Source organism: Strigops habroptila, chromosome 5 (genome assembly GCF_004027225.2).
Source record: "Strigops habroptila isolate Jane chromosome 5, bStrHab1.2.pri, whole genome shotgun sequence".
Classification (NCBI taxonomy): Eukaryota; Metazoa; Chordata; class Aves; order Psittaciformes; family Psittacidae; genus Strigops; species Strigops habroptila.
Genome location: NC_044281.2, coordinates 20,885,687 through 20,905,468, shown reverse-complemented (window position 1 = coordinate 20,905,468; position 19,782 = coordinate 20,885,687). Strand labels below are relative to the sequence as shown.

At 39.6% G+C, this 19,782-nt stretch overlaps 1 protein-coding gene across 2 annotated transcripts in view; it reads right to left on the bottom strand.

Moving 5' to 3' along the window:
* ABCB11 (ATP binding cassette subfamily B member 11) overlaps positions 1-17,087 on the bottom strand; it is a 45,318-nt gene extending 28,231 nt beyond the window's left edge. The window contains exons 1-10 of one of the 2 annotated variants that reach the window (XM_030486369.1): positions 16,938-17,087; positions 12,844-12,865; positions 11,385-11,432; positions 11,241-11,289; positions 9,053-9,294; positions 6,996-7,083; positions 5,948-6,081; positions 3,933-4,104; positions 2,021-2,145; positions 1,096-1,270 (exon numbers count right to left, since the gene is read on the bottom strand). In XM_030486369.1, the coding sequence (XP_030342229.1) occupies positions 1,096-1,270; positions 2,021-2,145; positions 3,933-4,104; positions 5,948-6,081; positions 6,996-7,083; positions 9,053-9,294; positions 11,241-11,289; positions 11,385-11,432; positions 12,844-12,865; positions 16,938-17,013 (1,131 nt within the window). In that variant the 5' untranslated portion in view covers positions 17,014-17,087. Of the gene's footprint in view, positions 1-1,095; positions 1,271-2,020; positions 2,146-3,932; positions 4,105-5,947; positions 6,082-6,995; positions 7,084-9,052; positions 9,295-11,240; positions 11,290-11,384; positions 11,433-12,843; positions 12,866-16,937 lie in introns of those variants that run through there. The other variant, XM_030486370.1, reaches the window with a different exon arrangement.
* Positions 17,088-19,782: the final 2,695 nt, after the last annotated feature.

Sequence of the window (19,782 nt, the reverse complement as noted above, 5' to 3'; positions counted from 1 at the left end):
GAAGGGAGACTCTCTCCACCGACTGCTCAAATTTTTCAGCTATAGGGTAGCTCCCCACTATTTGCCACTTGTCATTTGGAAGCACTGAACTATAGTTACCAAGTGCAAGGCAAGAAAATTGCTCACTTTGTTTTTCACTGCACTAACTTTTACCATCTACTGGTGTCAAGAGCAGTTGCAAATGATTTCCAGTGAGGGACATCCTCCTTGAACAGAATGACTCAATTTTACAATGTTCTCAGAGTAATTTACCAAGCTCCACCTAGCAGGAAGCTTTGCATGCTGCTGGTGTTTGGGAGCATTCATAGTGAGCAACAGGCAGAGAAGGAGCAGAAAGAGATGTCTCATCGGAACACCCAGGCCTTATCAAGGTTTGGGAAAAATTCACTCTGTCTCTGGACTGCAGCCTGCCGTTTGGGCAGTCCTGGCTCAAAGCAAATAACCAGAATATCAGCAGACGCTGGTTTTATTGCATTTAGGTCATCATTGTCTAAAGCATCTACTGTGCACAAGTGGAGGCATGAGTGCTGTACAGGTTAGTATATTTTTTGTATACACTGCAGGAGCCACAGCCCTGTGTGTTTTAATCAGCATATATGTTTACAGATTCTTTGTCATCTATAGAGCTGGGAGGGCAATTAGCAACACAAAATGGTGATTCAAAGGAGCAGAAGCCGTTAATGAGATAGAGGTTAGATGGGATAAAACTTTCTTTGATTAAGTTTCTCTTCACCGCAATGGGGTTTTTCATCACAAAGGTAAGTTCTTCAGAGAAGCCAGTATCACAGAAGCCACATGCTTACCCACAAAATGGGAAAGCTAGTTTAAGGGTTCTGTTAATTGTGTAGCAGGCTCTCATACAAAAGCATTATGATCATTGCAGGAGGCAGCATTCCAAATCTTTAAAATAAACATTCATTAGGGTTTTTTTTTTAATCTTACCCAATCGTTCCATATACTTTCATACATATACTGAGTAAAAACCACAGAGTGTTGCCATTGAGCCACCAGATACTAGAACACTACAAAAATGTGGTCCAGAATGCACGTTTTAAGAAACAGTCCAGAAAAGCTGGATCGAGCTAAAATGGGTACCTGCAGAAGAGTGCCAGGTGAATACTCTTCTTCTTCAAGGACAAGTTTAGAGCCATACCAAAAGGCTAATGCGTAACTCAGGAAAATTATAACCCACATGTAACCAGTGAATACTCCTATTATTATTCCTTTTCGAATTCCCCAGTGCTGAGCATACACCAGATTCTTGTCATATCTGTAGAAAGAGAGAAAAATAAAAGAGGATGAAATGAATTTGATTGAAAATTCAGAATCAGCAAAGACCAACAAAATGAGTCCTCTCCAATGACTGGCTGTGCTACAGTTAACAGAGGGTGCATATAAGGTTTGTACCTCTTACTCTGAAGTGGTAGACCACTGGTTAAACCACGAATGCTCCCAGATCATGAAATCCTTTTATGATCTAGTGCAATAGGCACATGAAAAGCCACACTCACTGCAGATACCTCGCCATGGGGTTTGGGGTTTTAGCAGAGTGACACAGGATTCAAGAATATGGCCAATGCTTCAGAGCATGTCCTACAGCCGTGTCATATTTTAAGTGAATTAAAAAGAAATTTGCAGTTTAACAACATCAAATCATTATGTCTTGCTGGATCTAGTTCTCTTTCTTAGCTTGAAAATACTCAGAGTTTTCAGATGTGCTGGCAAAAGCGATATATCCACACAACATTAGGGGAAAACTTGACAGTATGTTCCTACAAGTGGGAATGACTTGAAGATAGTATTGCTGATATTTTATTTCAACTGATTGACTGAACTGGTTGTGCAATACAACGTTATTTGAAACCTAAAATTTCTGTAAACATGGATACAACTCTGAAAGCTAACAGATGGTCACTGTTGTACAACTTAGAGATTAATTGCAATGACTCTGAAGTGCATTACAGTGTTAGGTTGCTACAGGAAAAAGAAATCAGAAACTTTACAATTTGTCCAAACAAACCTTTCAACTTCTCTCTTCTCCCCGCCAAAAGCAGCCACTGTTCTGATGGATGAGAGCACTTCATCAGCCACAGCTCCAGCTTTTGCATAAGCCTTTAATTCTCGGCCTGTTAGTTTTGCCACAGCCTACAAAAGCATAGAAATCTGGTTACACCTGAACTGTAGGTACAGACAAGGACAGTGTAAGCAGTGCTGGCTGTTCACACTGTGCTGTCTGCTCTGCTTGAGGTCATCTCCTCCACCCCAAAGCAGGCTTTTATTAGGCATGCTGCATACCAGAAGACTTCTGTCTTCTCGTATTAGAGTGTATACCTCTGTAGCATTTGTTCTGCAGAACAGTTATCCCCTTGGCCAACAGCTTCTGCTCCAGGTAGCTAGAAAGAGGCAGCTGGCAACACATGCTTCCTTTTTCTCTCCCTCTCTGCTGCTAATTGGGCTTAAGAAGGCTGCAGACTGTGGGTTGTGCATGGTGGGGAGGGAGGGGGAGCTTAAGCAGCAAAAGCAGCCCTTCAGCCACTGTGACAGAGCCCAGCTTCAGGAAGAAGAGGTAATGGTAGTGGAGGGGGAAGAGGGAAACAGATGTTGCCAACCACTGTGCTTTGTTTCTTGGGCTGACAGCAAACAGGTACCTACAGAGGAGCCCAGAGAGCACTGGATGCCAAAAGCTTACTTAGGCTTAATAAAAGCTCAAATTAATGGATGAAAATGTGGTCATGTAACAATTCTACACAAAGATACCACATTGGCTTGGGAATGATATATCACTAGAAAATGTAAAGTGTCATTTGCATTTCTCTCTTCAAATACCCTATCCCAGGCATCTATTAGCCACTTTTGGAGACAGGAAAACCAGGCTAGATTGATCTTGGGTCTGTTTTCTTCATGGTAAAAAGCAAAGACTTGGGCTGGAAATTTCCTGCTCATAAGCAGGAAACAACAGTCAGTACATGAAAGCAAAGAGATGGGGACAGAGAAATAATGGAAAGGGGAAAATTACAAAATATAAAGGGGAATGAGCTCAGAAAGAATTGCAAATGAAGGAAAGAGACATTTCAGGATTTATTGCATTTCCGCCAGGATTCTGCTCTCCCCACTTCACACTGAGTCATTATTCATGTCATCAACTAGCAGCCAGCACAAGGTGCTAAAGGAAAGCAGGGAAGACAAGAAATTAGTCAGTTACATTACAGGTTTGATAGCAAAAATGTCCTGACATAGAAGAAGTGACATAGCCAAAGGGCTGAAACCCAAACAAAAGAGCAGTGTGAGAGAGTGCAGAGGAGGAGCAGGAGTTGCCAGCCGTTATGATGTGGAGAAGCAGGTGAGGGACAGAGAATCCTGCTGTCCCCTCTTCACTGTCTTTCCTCTGCACAGTGACAGGAAGTTTACAGGGAGCGGATGGAGGAGCAGAACAGGAACAACTGGGAGAGGATGCAGCAGCTGCCTGGAGCAGGGACAGGCTGAGGTAAGTCTGAGCAGTTGTTTTCAACTATTTTACAGCTCTGAAACTTGGTCATCTCTAAAAAGCCACTAACTACACAGAGAAATCAAGCCAGTCCCTAGTAACCATCTAAAAGAGGCGTGTAGTAAAAGAAGGTGTAGGCCAGGGTTCTGATCTCAGCAACTGTAATATCTATCCACAGGACCCAAAAGAAGGTATGCTTACACTCCCATCTTAGAAAGCAGGATATATTATTCTGCAAATCAGAATAAGCAAAGTGGGAGGGGGTTTTTGCAGTGACAAGGTGGCTGGCTCACCCCTCCCATACCCTCTAGTGCTGCTGTGACCATAATCTGCCTTTCTTGACTTTAAAGGGGTGTAACAGCCCTCTCTTTCACCAATCCTCCCAGCTCTATAGCATGACCTTCCCTGCTCATCATACCTCAACACAAGCTCTTCACAACCCACTTACCAAGCCATAGACAGCCGCTCCAATCCCAATCAGAGGGCTGACTGCGATGATAACCAAGGTCAATTTCCAGCCACTGACAAACCCCAGTAGGAAACCACACACAAAGGTGGTTAAGCGCTGGATAAAGATTGCTACTTGGTCAGCAATAGCCTCATTGATTTTGTTAACATCACTGAAAAAAACAAAACAAGAAAAAAAAAACCAACACAAGATTGGTGAGTGTATCTTTTGCTTGTGTTGCAGGTCTTGGCCACATCTGGGTTAGTTGCTTTCCCTTGAAGAAGGCCTTTTGTCACCTCTGTTCTTTCCACCATAACCCCTTCCAAAGACCCTGAGCTACAGAGAGAAAACCTGGTGCCTCTGCAAAGGCAGAAGGATTTTATGCACAGAATCCAGCAGAGAAGATACCGTCTTTTCGCAGATAAAGTTGTCCTGCCAGCACTCATTCACTAGCTGGTTCTTACTACTGTGCCCTCAAAGGAGAGGGCAGACACATCCCAACTGGATTCACCTACCTGATAATGGAAAACCAGTACAGCTTATATGGCATTCCTCCCATCATGGGGCACTAAGAATGCATTGTACTGCCCTGCGGACGGGACAGGAAAGGGAGAAGAGCTGTAACTCCCTTCTAGTTCCACCATCCACCACCTCCCAGTTCCTCTCTCCACTCTATCAGGTAGTTTGTACTTTAAATGAGAGCAAGAGTGGGAAAACTGAGGAGGGCTAATTTATCACTGGAGGCAGTGGGAAAACATGACAACTCTATCCTATGGGGGACAGTGGTACAGCGGTCAACATCATTGGACATCTAGGCAGCTGCAGAGTTCATTTGTTCTCTCTTGCGCATTGCCAACACAGGAAAAATGTCTTAAAGCTAAACAGTCATTATACTTCTGCTACACCTTTGAGGTTAGAAGAACTGGGAACTCCTGAAATAAATAGGAGCAAATGGTGTTGAGGTTTAAAGTGCAAAATTGTGAGTTCATTGACATATAAAATGAAATTAGAGTCTTATCGAAAAATGTAAGAGCGCTCAGTTGAAAAACATGTTTATATTTCTTCTGGAAAGTGGTGGTGGGGTTTTCAGCCAGGAAAACCCAGCTTTTTTCTGGCACAGAACAATGTTGTTCAAAAAACCAGGGAACAAAGTGTTATTTATTAAATACCTGCTCAGTTCCTATTTTTTGCCACAGAAATTCTTCACAGTGACTTACACTTGGCGTTTATTCTTCATAAAAAGAACACCACAGAAAGTCATAGATACCACTGGGCAGTGAGTAAAGGCAAATAAATTCCCCTTCAACTACAGAAAAATCTTCTGCAAATGTGACTACTATTATGCAGACACGACTGAGAACAGGGAGCCATCTAGAGTCAGCATATTCACCTCGAAGCTAACTTAAGCCTGCGAACAGGAACCACTAAGAAAAGGAGCAAACCTTCTTAAATTCCTCTTTTCTCAGGGCTAAATGTTACCCAGGATAAGAAGGTCTCTCCATACACCTTAAGTCCATTTCTCAAGGCAGGTGCTTGTGCCTTCTTTAGCAGAAGATTAAGAAAGGCTCTTTAAATATATATATATATATAAAGCCAACAAAAGCAAGGAGTGCCCATAATGCAATTTTCCTTTCTGGGAAGTGAGAGAGAGTTCAAACCCGCATTTCCAGGTCTCCAGGCTCGGGGGACTGTGCACTGGGAGCCAAATTATAGATCACTCTGAAAGGACGGGGCACAGGAGGAGAAGGGAAAGATAGGACAGCCTGGCAAAAATAAACCACCTCAAAATCCAACAAAAAACCACCACATTTACTGACAGACAAGGCACAAAAGGGAAATAACTGTGGCTTAACAGTTATGGTACTTGGTTCAAAGATGGGGGAGATGCTCACAGGAACATAGCTGTATTTTATATTAGGAAGTGTTTGTCAAATGCCTAGTTATTGGCACTCCGTTGTGTTTGGAGGGAAGTGCAAAATGTTCTCTGTAGCATATGTTTTTTCTAGATTACTTACTCAGTAATTCGGGTGTTCAGCTCTCCCACAGATGTACAGTCAAACCAGCCTATATCCATTCGCATTACTTTCCTGAAATAAGCTTTCCTGATTTTCTGTATCTGACGAGCTGCAGCCACCACCCACAAGCAGATCTGGGAAGAGCATAATGTGGCTGATAAATTCAGTAAAAAGTCTTTGTGCTCCCAACAAATGCAAAAAAAGCAATTTGGCTAAAACTGGAAAGAGCAATTTGGCTATTCATAAAATCAGTATTCAGGTAAAATACATTCTAGCTACACAGACATGGTAGCTGTTTTACGCTTCCGATCTTTAAAGAATACAAGAATTTTACAAAGCCTCTGGATCAAGCATTTGTCTCAGTTCTGATCGGCTGAGAGGAGATGCAAGTTAAATTGTATTGTTACATGAATGTCATACAGACAAAAATGTTTCTATCTACAGCTATAAGTAATAGAGAGACGGCAGCCATTCTGCTTTAGCAAAACTCTGGCATAGTTTTCAGGAAGGAGAATGGCAAGTGATTTTGGAGATTATAAAAACTTCAAAAGCAATGGACCCTTTAGCTGATTATGCAGGAATCATCCAAGCTTGTAGCTCATCTCAGTCAGAAGGACTGAACCATTACTACAGAATAAGAGGGTGTGATTCTTCTCCAGCACTAGTTTTACCCTAGTATTACTCTGTAAAATCTCTCTAATAGAAACACAAGGGTCAACACAGTTGAGATGCCTACTGTGAAACTGCATGCCCTTCAGCTACATTGGGAGGGTATGTGGATCCCATAGTAACCACATCTAAGTATTCCTTGTTGCGTGAAAGCAGCAGCATGCATTCATCTCCTTGGGTAAAACATATCCGTGTACAAAGGTATGTATGCACAAATCCAAGGAAGTCTCAGACTGCCAGAGTTAACCTATTTCAGCCCACAGAATGAGAACTAAAAGCTTCTGCTCTGCTCAATTTGGCAGCTGACTAAGCAGTTAAAAGGAAAATAATTATTTAGTGATTTAAACTTTGAAATGAAAATGAGGAACAAAATACTGACTTGAAGGTAGCCTAACACAAGTATGGCACAACCAATTCCTCCATAGTAACCTGCAAACTTGGTCATTTCTTGTTCAATATCCAGCAGCCTGGAAAAAAAAAAGAAAAAGTTAAAAAAAGAGTTAGCAATACTGTTTTAAATTCCTCATGGGTTGCTAATCTGGAGTTTCTTCCAGTCAGAGTCACATCAGCTGGCAAGTCAGCTTGTTCTGCTAAGAGACACTGTTTCTCAATACTGAGGCTGTTGCTAGCAGTGGGTGTTTTGCTTGCTCTGCCTGTTGCACAGGGGTAGGGCGCTGGCAGGTACCAGGAAACATCGCCATCCTGGAGCAGCCCTGCAGTCTCTGAGGAACCCCACCAGGCTGCATGCTCCAAAACAGCAGAGGTGAGAGGCTGCTTCAAGGAAGAGCTGCTCAACATGTTTTCATTAGGTATTGAATGTGCTTGCTTTGTGCCATTATACCAACTAATACTACTCAGTTTAAACAGCGTTTTATGGGGAGAAATGAGAGCTGCTAAAGTCAATTCAAGTATTACTTTGCACCATAAGCTTGCTAATCTGAAATGATTGTTTCTTTTAGCTCAAGTAGGAGTACTAAATTACTCCTAATATCAATGAAGGGCATTGAGTTGCTGCTATTGTATTTAGATTACTTTGAAATAGGCATTTCAGGTTGTTATCCACTGTGCTTTTAGACAATTTTTTTAGAACATCCTATAAGACAGCAAATTTTATTCTGTTTACCCTGAATTTGGTACACTGAAATTTTAAGCCAAAAGGGAACACTATGGACCTGACCTGGTCTCTTGCAAAACACAATCATGGAAACAGCTCATGTGCTTGACAGATACGCAGTATAATTATCAATACTTCAATTAATATCATGGAGCAGATCCCTCCTGGAAACTATGCACATGGAAAATAAGGAAGTGGTTGGTGACAGCCAACAGGGCATGTAGGGATAGGACAAGGGGGAATGGCTTTAAACTGAAAGAGGGTAGATTTAGCTTAGATATAAGGAAGAAATTCTTCACTGTGAGAATGGTGAGGCACTGGAACAGGGTGCCCATAGAAGCTGTGGCTGCCCCATCCAACCTCAAGGCCAGGCTGGACAGGCCTTTGAGCAACCTGGTCCCTGCCTATGGCAAGGGGGTTGGAACTAGATGATCCTTAAGGTCCCTTCCAACCCAAACCATTCCAATAGATTCTTTGAATGCATACTGCCCGGTATTCCTCCTTCAGAGGAACAGAGGTCTGTAGCAAATCCTGTGTTCCATGTGCCAGTCCCATCTCAGAGGGCTGGCTTGGACAGCCTAGAGCAAAATGATTTGGCCCAAGTCGCCTACTTCTATGAATGTGAATCACTTCCCATGTGCTCTGAATTTCAGAGACCTTTAGACAAGTAACTTTTAATACTAATTAATTATTTATCTAAACGTCACTCAGAGATTAGAAAACTCTTGGAACGATGCACTGAAAAATGAGCCTTAGGAAAGGTTACGGGTTCAAATTTGGCTTTGACAGATATCGGTATCTGAATGAATCATCTAGACTCCATTTATTACTGTTAATGGAAGGAAACAGGCACTCTTATAGGGCATCTCATCTGACCTTCCTTAGACATCTCCCATAAGCTAAGATGAATTGCATCCCAGAAGCACTCATTTCTCTTCAATGGCTAAAGTTTAGCTAACTTGCTCAGAAATCGGCAGGTACCTATAGGTACCTAAGTCCTAACCAGAATAACCAGAAGTCATTATTACTTACAGTGTCATCAGAGAAAACAGATTAATTAACTCAGATGTGCAGCCGATACAACTGTTATCAGAACAATCATCAAAGAATATCCTTGCTGACATCTATAGCTGAAAGACCAAGACCCAATCTGACCTTCTCTCCAAGTAGTATCTCCAGCTCTGTAACAAAAACCATGCCCATTTTCTGCCTTATGGATAGAAAATGTAAGGTTTAAAGGCTGAACTGGACCTTCTCTAGCAATACAGTCTCTGACAAGCCATAATAACAAACGAAAGGAAATAAATACATCTACCACTTACCCACATCTTATCGTGGCGTTCTTTTCATTCTGATGAATAGTACCATTAATCCACACTATGGTGTTATTTACACATGTCTTGTCTGGGTCTTTAAGCTCTTGCATTTCAATGTCATATTCAATAAATGTGTCTGCCATTGCACCAAACACAAGCAACACAGCTGGCTGGGCCGCTCCATGAACAATAGCACAGAAACCACCAACAACCATCATTAATATTTCCGTAGGTGAGGAAAAGCGAAACTAAAGAGAGAGGAAAAAAATATGGTCTCTGCTGAGAGGCAGTCTTCATGATGGTTGTATAAATCATTAATCAGGCGGATCGCATAGAAAATCATTGTCTTTAAATTTCAGAATTATCTTCAATACAGAAAGAAGACAAATCTCTCTCTCCAATCTAATCTAATTGCACCTGTGATTACAACATCATAAACTATTACGAACTCCCTTTTAGCTGACAGCAGAATCTGACCGTGTGAATGAATGTATTATCATATAACATTAATAGCTCAATATCATGCCACATTACCATCATTCCAGAAACTAGCTAAAAGACTAAGAATAGTAATTATAATTCATATATATGGTCTGCTTTGCATATTTCCTGTGGGGACAGAGGGAAAGAGAAAGGAAGAAAAAGCCACAGGGCATTATGCAGAGCCTCTGAATAAAGTTAGCCAATTTCTCAAAAATCTGGGGTACTGTGGTAGAAAGCCAACTAAATGTCTCAGAGCAAGTTCTCATAGTTAATATCCTAAAACATGTTGGCTGAGCCAGGCAATTGTGCACTGGCTCTTAATCTGGGAGAAATGAATAGAAATATGCCGTAGTATGCAGTAAAAAAAAGGACTGAGCTAAGACCTATTACCTTACATTTGCCATGGGCCAAGAGCAGGCACACATGCAGCCGGTGACTCAGCAACTTGAGTTACCTTTGTCTTGATTTTGTGAAGTCTGATTCTCAGGTTGAAGTCAGGCATAAATACATAGATTAAACTGTCCATATAGAATATCAGTATCAAATGCTGTTTGTTTTGAAATAGAAGTGTAAAGAGGAATCATAGACTGCTGACGAACCTGTCCAGGTTCTGTAGGTGCTATAATGTGTCTAAGAGAAGAAAGGGTGGAAATTTGGAGCACATATGGAAAAGGGACATTAGGGCACAGACAAGATAAAAGGAAAAAGTCAGTTAACATAAAAGAGAAATAATTAAAAGGTCTTCCTACAATAAATATCAGAAGAAAACTGTAGCATTACCACTGTTTTGCAAACCTTGCTCTTAAGAACTCTAGGAATTCCCTTGATTAAAAAAAAAAAACGCACAGAGAAAAGGCAGAGAGATATGTGTCATCTAATCTCCCAGCACATCTGATGCAAACATACTGTGTTTACCAACTGCACTTTAGGAGTTAAACAACTGTGCAAAATAGGCTACAGAATTCAAACAGAATTCAAATCCCTCTGCTTGACAGACATAGCTCTCTGTGTGGACAGACTGTTCTCTCCATCCAACTAAGAGCTGAGAATCTTAGCCAGGTAGATTACAAGCCACATGGATGTAACTGCACTATCCTGGTACAACAGTCAGGCCCATTTTACTTGGGACACATTACAGGCTAACTGCCTAGACTACATGCAGAACAGAAGCAATAAAACCTCTTAGCTGCATGCTGCTGGGTTAGACACCTCTCCACTACATTGACTTTAAAATTTAGATGCACCCTATGGGATTCCAAACCCATCAAAGGCTAGGCATACCATACAGTATTGTGCATTCACAAGTTTCTACAGCTACAAGATCTTCTAATACCCATGGAGCTACTACAAGGAAGCTAAATTATCTACCAGATATTACACATGAAATTTTTGGCAGAAATAAGAAAGAACCAAGGTCACCTAAAGCCCTGCTGTGCACCTTAACTTTTTTCCCCATATCTACATGTAGGTTCAATATAATGTGTTTAATTGACAATTATGACACAAATATTGATAAACAATACCAAGCTGACAAAATGACAAAGGGTTCTATTAAATTCCATTGACTTTAATGGCAGGATTTCATGCCAAATGATTTAATCCTTTAAAGTTTGGCTTAGGCACAGCTATTCCAAAAACAACCATATAGATTATTGTCACTTCTTCTGAAGCACAATACACATAAAATATTTATAGCCATTGCTTTGATTACCAGCTGAAAGAAGCCAACACGAGTATTTTTTTCTTTCTCTTCTGATGACCTTCAAGAACAGAAAACATAAAATTATAAACTTGCACTTTAGTATATATTTTGTTCTATATGCAAAGATACTACACAGAATTGAACTTAACTCACTTTTCACTCTTCTTCTCTTTAGAAGGTTCTTCATATGTATGGAAATTCCTAGCAAAAAGGATAAGATACTACATTATTTCTTTTATTCTCTTGGCTGCTGCACTAATATTACATTTTGAAACATTTTGCCCAAAATTTTAGGAGGCAAGCTGTTTCTTTCAGGTTTCTCTGGAACCAGTGATTTGATGGTTCATTTAAATTTTAGACATTGACTAGAACAGAGGCTAAGTTAAAATGATCTGAAGGATTGTGCTTTCTTTCATTAGAAGCTCCTCAAAACACTGTTGCTGTGATGTGGCTTTGTGGGTTCTTTGAGGTTAATCCAAATTGCTGGCTAATACTTCCTTTAAGACAGATAAATGTCCAGTTTCCATTCCCTTTTCTATTGCCTGTGTGTTCATATGTCCATAATAGCAATAAAATCTCTCTCCCTACTAGTTTTTTCTCTCAGTGCTCACATTCTGTGTTGCTATTCTGTATGATCAGTTAAAATCTAAAGGACTAGTTGCACCATTATGGATGGGAGCCATACTATAGCAAGTACACATTGGCTGTGTACATTCAGTGATGAATGAGTAGAGATTTTCATTTTGGACTTTTTTTTTTAATGAAACAAATGAATTCAAGCTGTATATGTCATGAACAGCCTTCAGAAACCAGATCCTAGAAAGCCTGAAGGAAGCTTCATACGGGTAGTAAGTAGAACCATGTGTGTATTACATGTGAAAGCCCAAGAGAACTTGAGTTTCAAGATACGTGCAAGGACCATGGTAAACCTTGAATACTGGGCTGATGCTTTCTGAGATGGTCAACCCGACAAAGGCAAAAATTAAAGAGATGCTTTTGCTTCCTCATTCTAGGAATACTTCTGAGACTGTGTATAATGTGTCAGAAAAAGCTGGCACAAATTACAGCACCCATCTGCATGTCCAGTCTGCTACAGAGTTGTTCCAAGATCCAGGAAGAGGGAGGCTTTTAACCCCAACCAAATCTCACATTATAGCTGAAGATCAAGGTCTCTAAATCATTTCAGCTTTTAACTATCCAGCATTCTATGTTTAAATCTTAACATCTAAATTCAAATGAAGTGAGCTAATTCCTTTTATTTTAAAGTCTCACAGTTAAGCTTTAAGAGAAATCAATCAAGATTGATTAAAATTCCTGAAAAACTCATTTCTTAAACTAAAAGCACCAAAGAAAGATAAATCTGAATATCAAAAATATTTTCAGAAGAAAGACCATATTTCGCTGCCATTACTCTATGTTTTTAAAGGTTTCTTGGTCTGGTTTGGTCTACCTGTGTCTGTTGTATCAAACAAGGCAATTCAACTCCTAGAGAACAGCTTTTCATTAAATACCATACATTCTATAAATGCATCAATTTGATCCAATGACATTAACCTCTTTGAATATTCCTTGAAATATTGATTGTCCCGTTTGCATACATGACTTGACTTACCCTGATTTCTTGAGGCTGTTAGCTGTTAGGGAAAATAAATGCACAATCTAGTTAATAATTATTGTTAAAGTACATATTCTTCTGTAGATATGTGAAACATAAATCCCAGAGCCCCATGAGACTGATCATTCCTGAGTTATAAGCATCTTATTCCCACTGATAGATCTAGCTAGGCACACAAACTGACATGGGTCCAAAAATTCCTTGGTAAGTTTACATCAATTTATGCCTGCTTTCTCTTGAAGAAGTAGCTTCAAGTTTTCAATCGCTCAGATGACAAAATGGTTTTCACTAAATACATTATTCAGGACATTTACTAAAATCAGCACATTTTCATTGCAAACTCCTAGTATTCAACTGTTTCTCCTGGACACTGTTCCATCAAGGAATACTACTCTACTGGCAGCCCATGCATGATCTCTGACAGGAGGAGCCGCTGCTCTTCAATCTCGCCTTCCAACAATTTAAGAGACTGCAAATCCTGTGGAAGAGAAGCAGCTCCTCCCCTGGAGAGTACGATGAACTTTTCACACTGATGTCTATTCTTGGGATACTCTCCAAGGAGCCATAGCTTAGAGAAATGGAATTATACTACAAAATATAATCATGCTGTATGTCAACTTCTTAGTCCCTAGAAAAGCTCCTTTTCAAGAGCTATTGTTAACACGTCATACCTGAAGCACAGTTTGTGTTGGCAGAGGCCCCTAAGAAGTGTTATCATGGGGGCTGACGAAGAAAATATTTGCTATACATCACTTGATGACAACAAACAAAGAGCTAGTTTTATGTATACAACACAGTTTGGATAATCTAAAGGCACTGGGCATATGCACCTTGCTCATTTACGATGCATTTGGCAGCTCAGCATCAGGTTCAGAACTATAGCATGATTTTTAAGCAGTGTCTTCCTTTTTTCAGGCCTAGTGACAACACTGAGCATGCACAGGCCTGTCTCACAGAGCAAACACAGAGGAACTTTGCATCGCAATCCACAGTAGGTGTAAAGACAAATTTTGTGGGCAACCACAAATTTTGCCTACATCATTTTCCTACCCCAGGGAAGAAGACTTTTCCGCTACCTCCAGGGTTTTGTATATCCCAAGGCAACATGTTAGATGGAAGCAGTCTGAGTTTGGGACTGGGGGAACAGTTCATTACATCTCCTTTTGGGGGTTAATAAGGTAACCTTATTTGGCTTCAGCTAACAATGACTCTATTGGTTTTATTCTGCTCTGTTTGCTATTAGGGGAAGGTAAAAAGAAAAGATTCTTTCAGTAAGGACATACGTGTATCCCAAGAATCCCAAACACCTTCCAGAAAGGTTCTAATGTAAAATTTTTGTTACAAAGAATCACTTGGTGTTAGACGACATCTGATTGCAGCTTTTTTTAAGTTTGGCAGCTGGTAACACCTGTAATGGTTTGAAACCATTCCTAGCCATTTATCCAAGGTTTATCAGAAAAGTTAAGGTTTAGAGAAAGCTTCCTCTGCAGGTTGGTAAAGTGTTTTGCAGAAGAAGAAGAAACTGGCTACTAGGAGGAAAGTGGGAGGAACAGAAGAGTCTGGTGAAATAGCTTTCTGAGTCATATCAATTTAGAGAGCAAAATAAGCATTCTCCAAAGGTGAAGAAACCCGAATCTATGAATTTGGAGAAAAAAAAAGTATATCAATGCTATCCAAGAGTGTGAGGACATGCGGGCCAGCAGTTTTTAAGCAGGAAAATTTGGAACAATGCTACCTATGCTTAATTTGAAACAAAGAAACAGATGAGTAACAGTTCACACTGCTACAATTGAAAAGGTAGAAAAAGAGGACAGAACATGATTTTCATAGAAAAGAAAATAATGTAGGGAAGATGACAGAATTTATTAACTCTAAAGAAAAAAGCTATAGTAATCTCTGAATTCTCAGAAAATTTTGAAAGAGGAATTAAGGCATTTAGGGAAGAAATTTTACAACTTGAAAAAAGCACAGAATCAAGGAAACACTGAAGACCATTGCCAAGAATTTGAGTTTTTACTGGTATTGTGAAAACACAGTAAAAGTTAAGCCTCAGGAAATCTGACATTTGATTCAAGTGATGAAAAATTGTTCTCAAAAGGCTCCCAGCTAAAGCTGGCTCTTTCCTACACCTAGTGTAGTGGTGTTCAAAGGTTGATTTGGGGAGGGCTAATTCTTATTAATATATACAAAATATGGTCATTGAAACAAACCTCACTTGAGATGAGATCAATAAGCAGAATGCCAGTAAGGTTCTAAAGCAGTGATGTTTTCTCTGGGAAAGGTGCTCTAACAGTTCAACGAGCTGCTCACTACATTAAGCAGAAAACACAGTCTATTCTCAAGGAAACTGAGACCAAAGGCAAACTCATTTGAAAAGCCAAAAAACCACCCCAAAAAACCACCACCACCACCCCCCCATCAAAACAAAACAAAAACAAAACAAAAAAAAAAAAAAACAAAACACAAAAAAAAAAAACCCCCCACCAAAAAAAAAAAAAAAAAGAAACAAAAAAAACCCCACCAACAAAACCCCCAAAAACCAAAAAGCCAACCCAACTGTGAAAAGAGGAACAGCTTTGGTCCCAACAGAAAATCTTTTGCCAAAATCCCTCAACAAGTAAAAGCGACAAATACCTAAGACCAACTAGCAGACAAAAAGCAACCTCCCAAACCAGGTAGATAAATCTGGGAGTTCTAAGTGGCTGGAAGAGACAAACAGTTTTCTATCCAAGACAGACATATCCCCTTAAGCTGTTCACTTCCTTTTCTCTCTCCCTCCTCCACCAATATTACAGCCCACAATGCCCCATGCATTGAAACTGCCTTTAGTTGGCAGCCAAAGTGAGAAGTTTTAAAAACAAAACACAGCAGGAGAGTGGGGAGATCTGTACTGCTTCAGCACACAGATGGCTGCTCATTCCAGCAGGATGCAGAGCAGTGTGCAGGGGTAGCAATATACGGGGGAGAGAGCAGTCTTTCAGAAAACATTCACGTTGGTTTCTTCCACAGTCATGGAGCTGAGGTTGTGGTGCTATGTTGCAGACTTTAAAATCAGCTGCAGAGTCTAGCATGCCAGCTTTGATTTCAAGAATACATTCAAGTTATGTGGAGAATAATTTCCTACACTATCTTCTTACCATCTGTAACAATAGATTTGAAATTCCCGACAACAACAGACCTTTGAATCTACTGAACATTATAGTAATAACTACAATTATTGTTGTTTAGAAAACAGGCTATTTCATGCATGGTCTGAAGCATTTCATTTGGTCCTAGAAGAATGTTTTAATAAAAGCTTAAACATTCCAAGGATTAGGCTATAGCTGTCAGGGAATCTGAAAATACAAAATGTATGTATGTTTTGGGAATCTGGTGATATCTGAGTGCTGGAATCCTTTTGTGACATCTTTTTACTCTATGGGAGGAGAGTGTACATTGCACTGTATTGCAATTTATCTTCCATTATGTGCTACAGTTTTGCTTTACACTGTAAATACTTAATACGCCCCTCTGTTGGCTTTTCTCAAATCATATAAACAGAAATCAAAAGATTTATCAGTTTTACTTCATGTTTCTCCTCGACTCTTGCTCCATTTGACTGGCAAAATCAAAAAGTGCTATTTGCAAAGGAAAAATGGAAGAAAAGAGGAGACGCTCTGATGAGGAGAAGGAATCCAGATCTTCGCATAGCAATAGCTCATAAGAATTCTGCCTAATAGAAGTATGACTACAGATATATGTGTTCGTTGAAAGCAGTTCTAGAAATGACTGAAGACAGGACTTTCTTTTCCCCAAGTAAAGGCCTTTTACTTGTACATCAAAGTGCTGAGTATAAAAACCTAGGTAGATACCATGAACTGGAAGGCTGATAACTTGTAGATTGGCCATGAGTAGGGATTGCTATACGCAATTTTACAGAAAAGTTGTTTTGTAGGCAGCATATCCATAACAGCAGGTACCACATAATGCTACACTTACTCCACAGACTCTTTGCTTTGTATTCTGTAGACAATTTGCTCCACTTAGGCCACCCACCACCTACTTTACATGCTGTATAAAATAAGGAGATGACTGAAGAACAAAATGCTTACATTTGCCATCCAACTCAAAAGCAGAGTTATCCTCTCCCAATCTCTTGACGTTACGCAGAACAACGGGGTCAGACATGATGACTAGTTGCTTAAATCAGAAGTTCTGAAGAGAGATGGGGGCAGGGAGGAGGAATACCAGCATACGTTTGTCTGTGAACACAAAACATTATTAAACTCCTGTTTACCTCAGTTTTGTCCTCATTATCCCAGGGCAATGCCACTGATTACAGCACAAGTTATAACAGAATACACGTCTCAGGGTAGAAAACACCTCAGAGAAGCATGCCCAACTCACCCCAAATGCAAGGCCTCTGAAGGGCTTCAATGCCACTCATTGTTTAGAAACAATTTGCTACAGAGCGAGTTTTTTTCCAATCTGTATTTTTACAGTTCATTAATCCTGCCTGTTATTGTCCATATTTAATAGCACCTTACATTCTTCAGCACATTTTACCCATTTGTTAAGGGGATTTTGACTTCTAGTACTGTTCTTCAGCGTACCTACAGTCTGTCCTACCTTTATGTCATGATCAAATTTAATAAGGATATTCTCCACTGTGTAATCCACATCATTATCAATATTACTGGATTATACCAGAAGTAAGACAGACCTCTGCAGAACTTCAATCAGTACAGCCATTCATTTGGAAATTGGTTCATTTCTTGCTACTCTATGGATGTAGCTTTTCTTGACTAAAAGTTTCTGATGACCACAGCCAATTTATTCCTCCACTGGTTGGTAAATTCCAACCCCCTCACATTCTGCAACCCCCTAAATTGTGACTCAAATCCTTTCCCTAACTAAATGTGTAAAGCCAAGTCACCACTGCAGTAGCAAAATGTCTGGCCAGGATTAGAATAGCCACAACATAAACTCATGGGTGCTTTTAATTCATCCTCTCATATAGTGAAAAAAATTTACAATTTTAATCATATTTTTTCCATTCTCTGAGACAGATGACAAATGGGCTGAACAAGTCACGGTACTTCCTTAGTTAAAGTCTCTACCATGTGCACATTTCCAAGCTCTCTTTCTGCTCTTTTATATATCAGAAAGCGTGTAACACCTGCTTCTGACCAGAAAGCAAGCATCATATATGTATCACTGTTTTACATGGGACCTATCTACAAATCATCAAATTTCAAGTCAGCTGGATTTGCATCAAACATGTGGGAGAGGATTTAACAAGGTCTTAATTTCCAGATGACATTATTCAGTTTAGATCGAAATAAATGAGCAAGCATATATTCCTGGCAGTTTTAAGTCTCTTGAGATTATGTTTTCACTGAAGATTAGTGACAGTTTTCCCGAAGTGGGAAAAAAATTTCACTCAATTCTTCAGTGAAAACACAAAGCTTATTCTGCTCCTTCCCTCCTGCCTTTTGCTGTGCCTGATTGACTGAAATAGTCTCAAACAGAAGACCTCAAAAAAAAAAGGTTGTTCAAATTATCCTAGAGTTCCAGAAGTTTCTCAAGGAGAAAAAAGAAAAGAAGTTTCTCAGACAGCTCATTTTTGGCACTTTCGTCAGTGATCACGTTCTTAAGGCAACTTTTTTTTACATGTTAATTCATGAGGTTGGAGCTCAAGATCTGAAAACACAGACTTCTTGCTCCATTTTCGAAGAAGTTTGACAATAGTAGCACAGACTGCAGAGCTCTTCACAGAGACATGATTCTAAGGAAAACACAACTTATACACGCAACGGGCCTAAGGCTGGCCAGTTTTTTTACCTTAAGTATATGTTTTTAGGAAGGACACAGTTAAAAAAACATGAATAAATTTCAAAGAAAGCCATCAGTGACCAAGAATAATCAAATCACAATGCTTCTATCTTTGTTAAAGCTTTTCAGATTTTTGGTTCAAATTGTTAAAGCATCATTGGCTGCCATTAATAATACCCCAAAGACACCAACTGCAACCATACACTCATATTTTCTTCTGCAAAAAACAGTTCACCACAATGGTAATTTTACTAGCAATTTGTCCTTTAAACATGAAACCATCATTTGCTTCCAGATCTAGTACTGACTGCTTTGCACTGTCTAGCACACAAGTAATGGAACTGTATAAAGAAAGCTGAGCAAATAGACAAACCCTTGATTTTACACTGAAATTAGTATAACTGGAAATGTCACCCCGATTATGAAAATGTGTTCTGCTGCAGTAAAGAAGCGATGTTCCTACCTGTTTTGTTATCAAATCTAAATTTTAAGGGTGGTGTTATACACATAGTCCAGCAGCTTTAAAATACTTTACGACTTCACAGAAGCATAACCTACTTAAATTAAGTGATGGAAACCATTTGAACTATAGTACTGAATGTGGCTCCCAGTGAAAAGCTATGAATTGGTTAAAAAAACAGTCCCATTGCATTTCTGCTTCAGAAAGATAATGGATAACGTCATACTGTAAGCTGATGAAGAAGGCAAAGATAAGGGAAGCAAAGCCACTCTCCATCCACTATTTCTCATTTGACTTTGCAATTATAACATTTATACAAAATTTTGTAAATGGAACACTGTAAAAATCGATCTATCCTTTAAATGCTGATATAGAATATGGTGCTGGGAAGTCTTATTTCAGTGCTTGCTCTGACACTGTATTTTAACACTATGAAACACATTTTGCAACTGATTTTCTTTAAACCTGAATGCTGATGCAGTTTTAAATAATAGGAAAAGTGGGAAAAAAAAACCCAATAATTGATAGACTCAAATAAGGATTCTAGTTCCAAACACTTGCTAGAACTAAACTTCCTGGAAGGATGTAACTTTTCCAATAAAATTCCAACTGTCCCACATTTTTGAAAGAAAACACACTTTTCCTATATTTTCTAAAGCTCA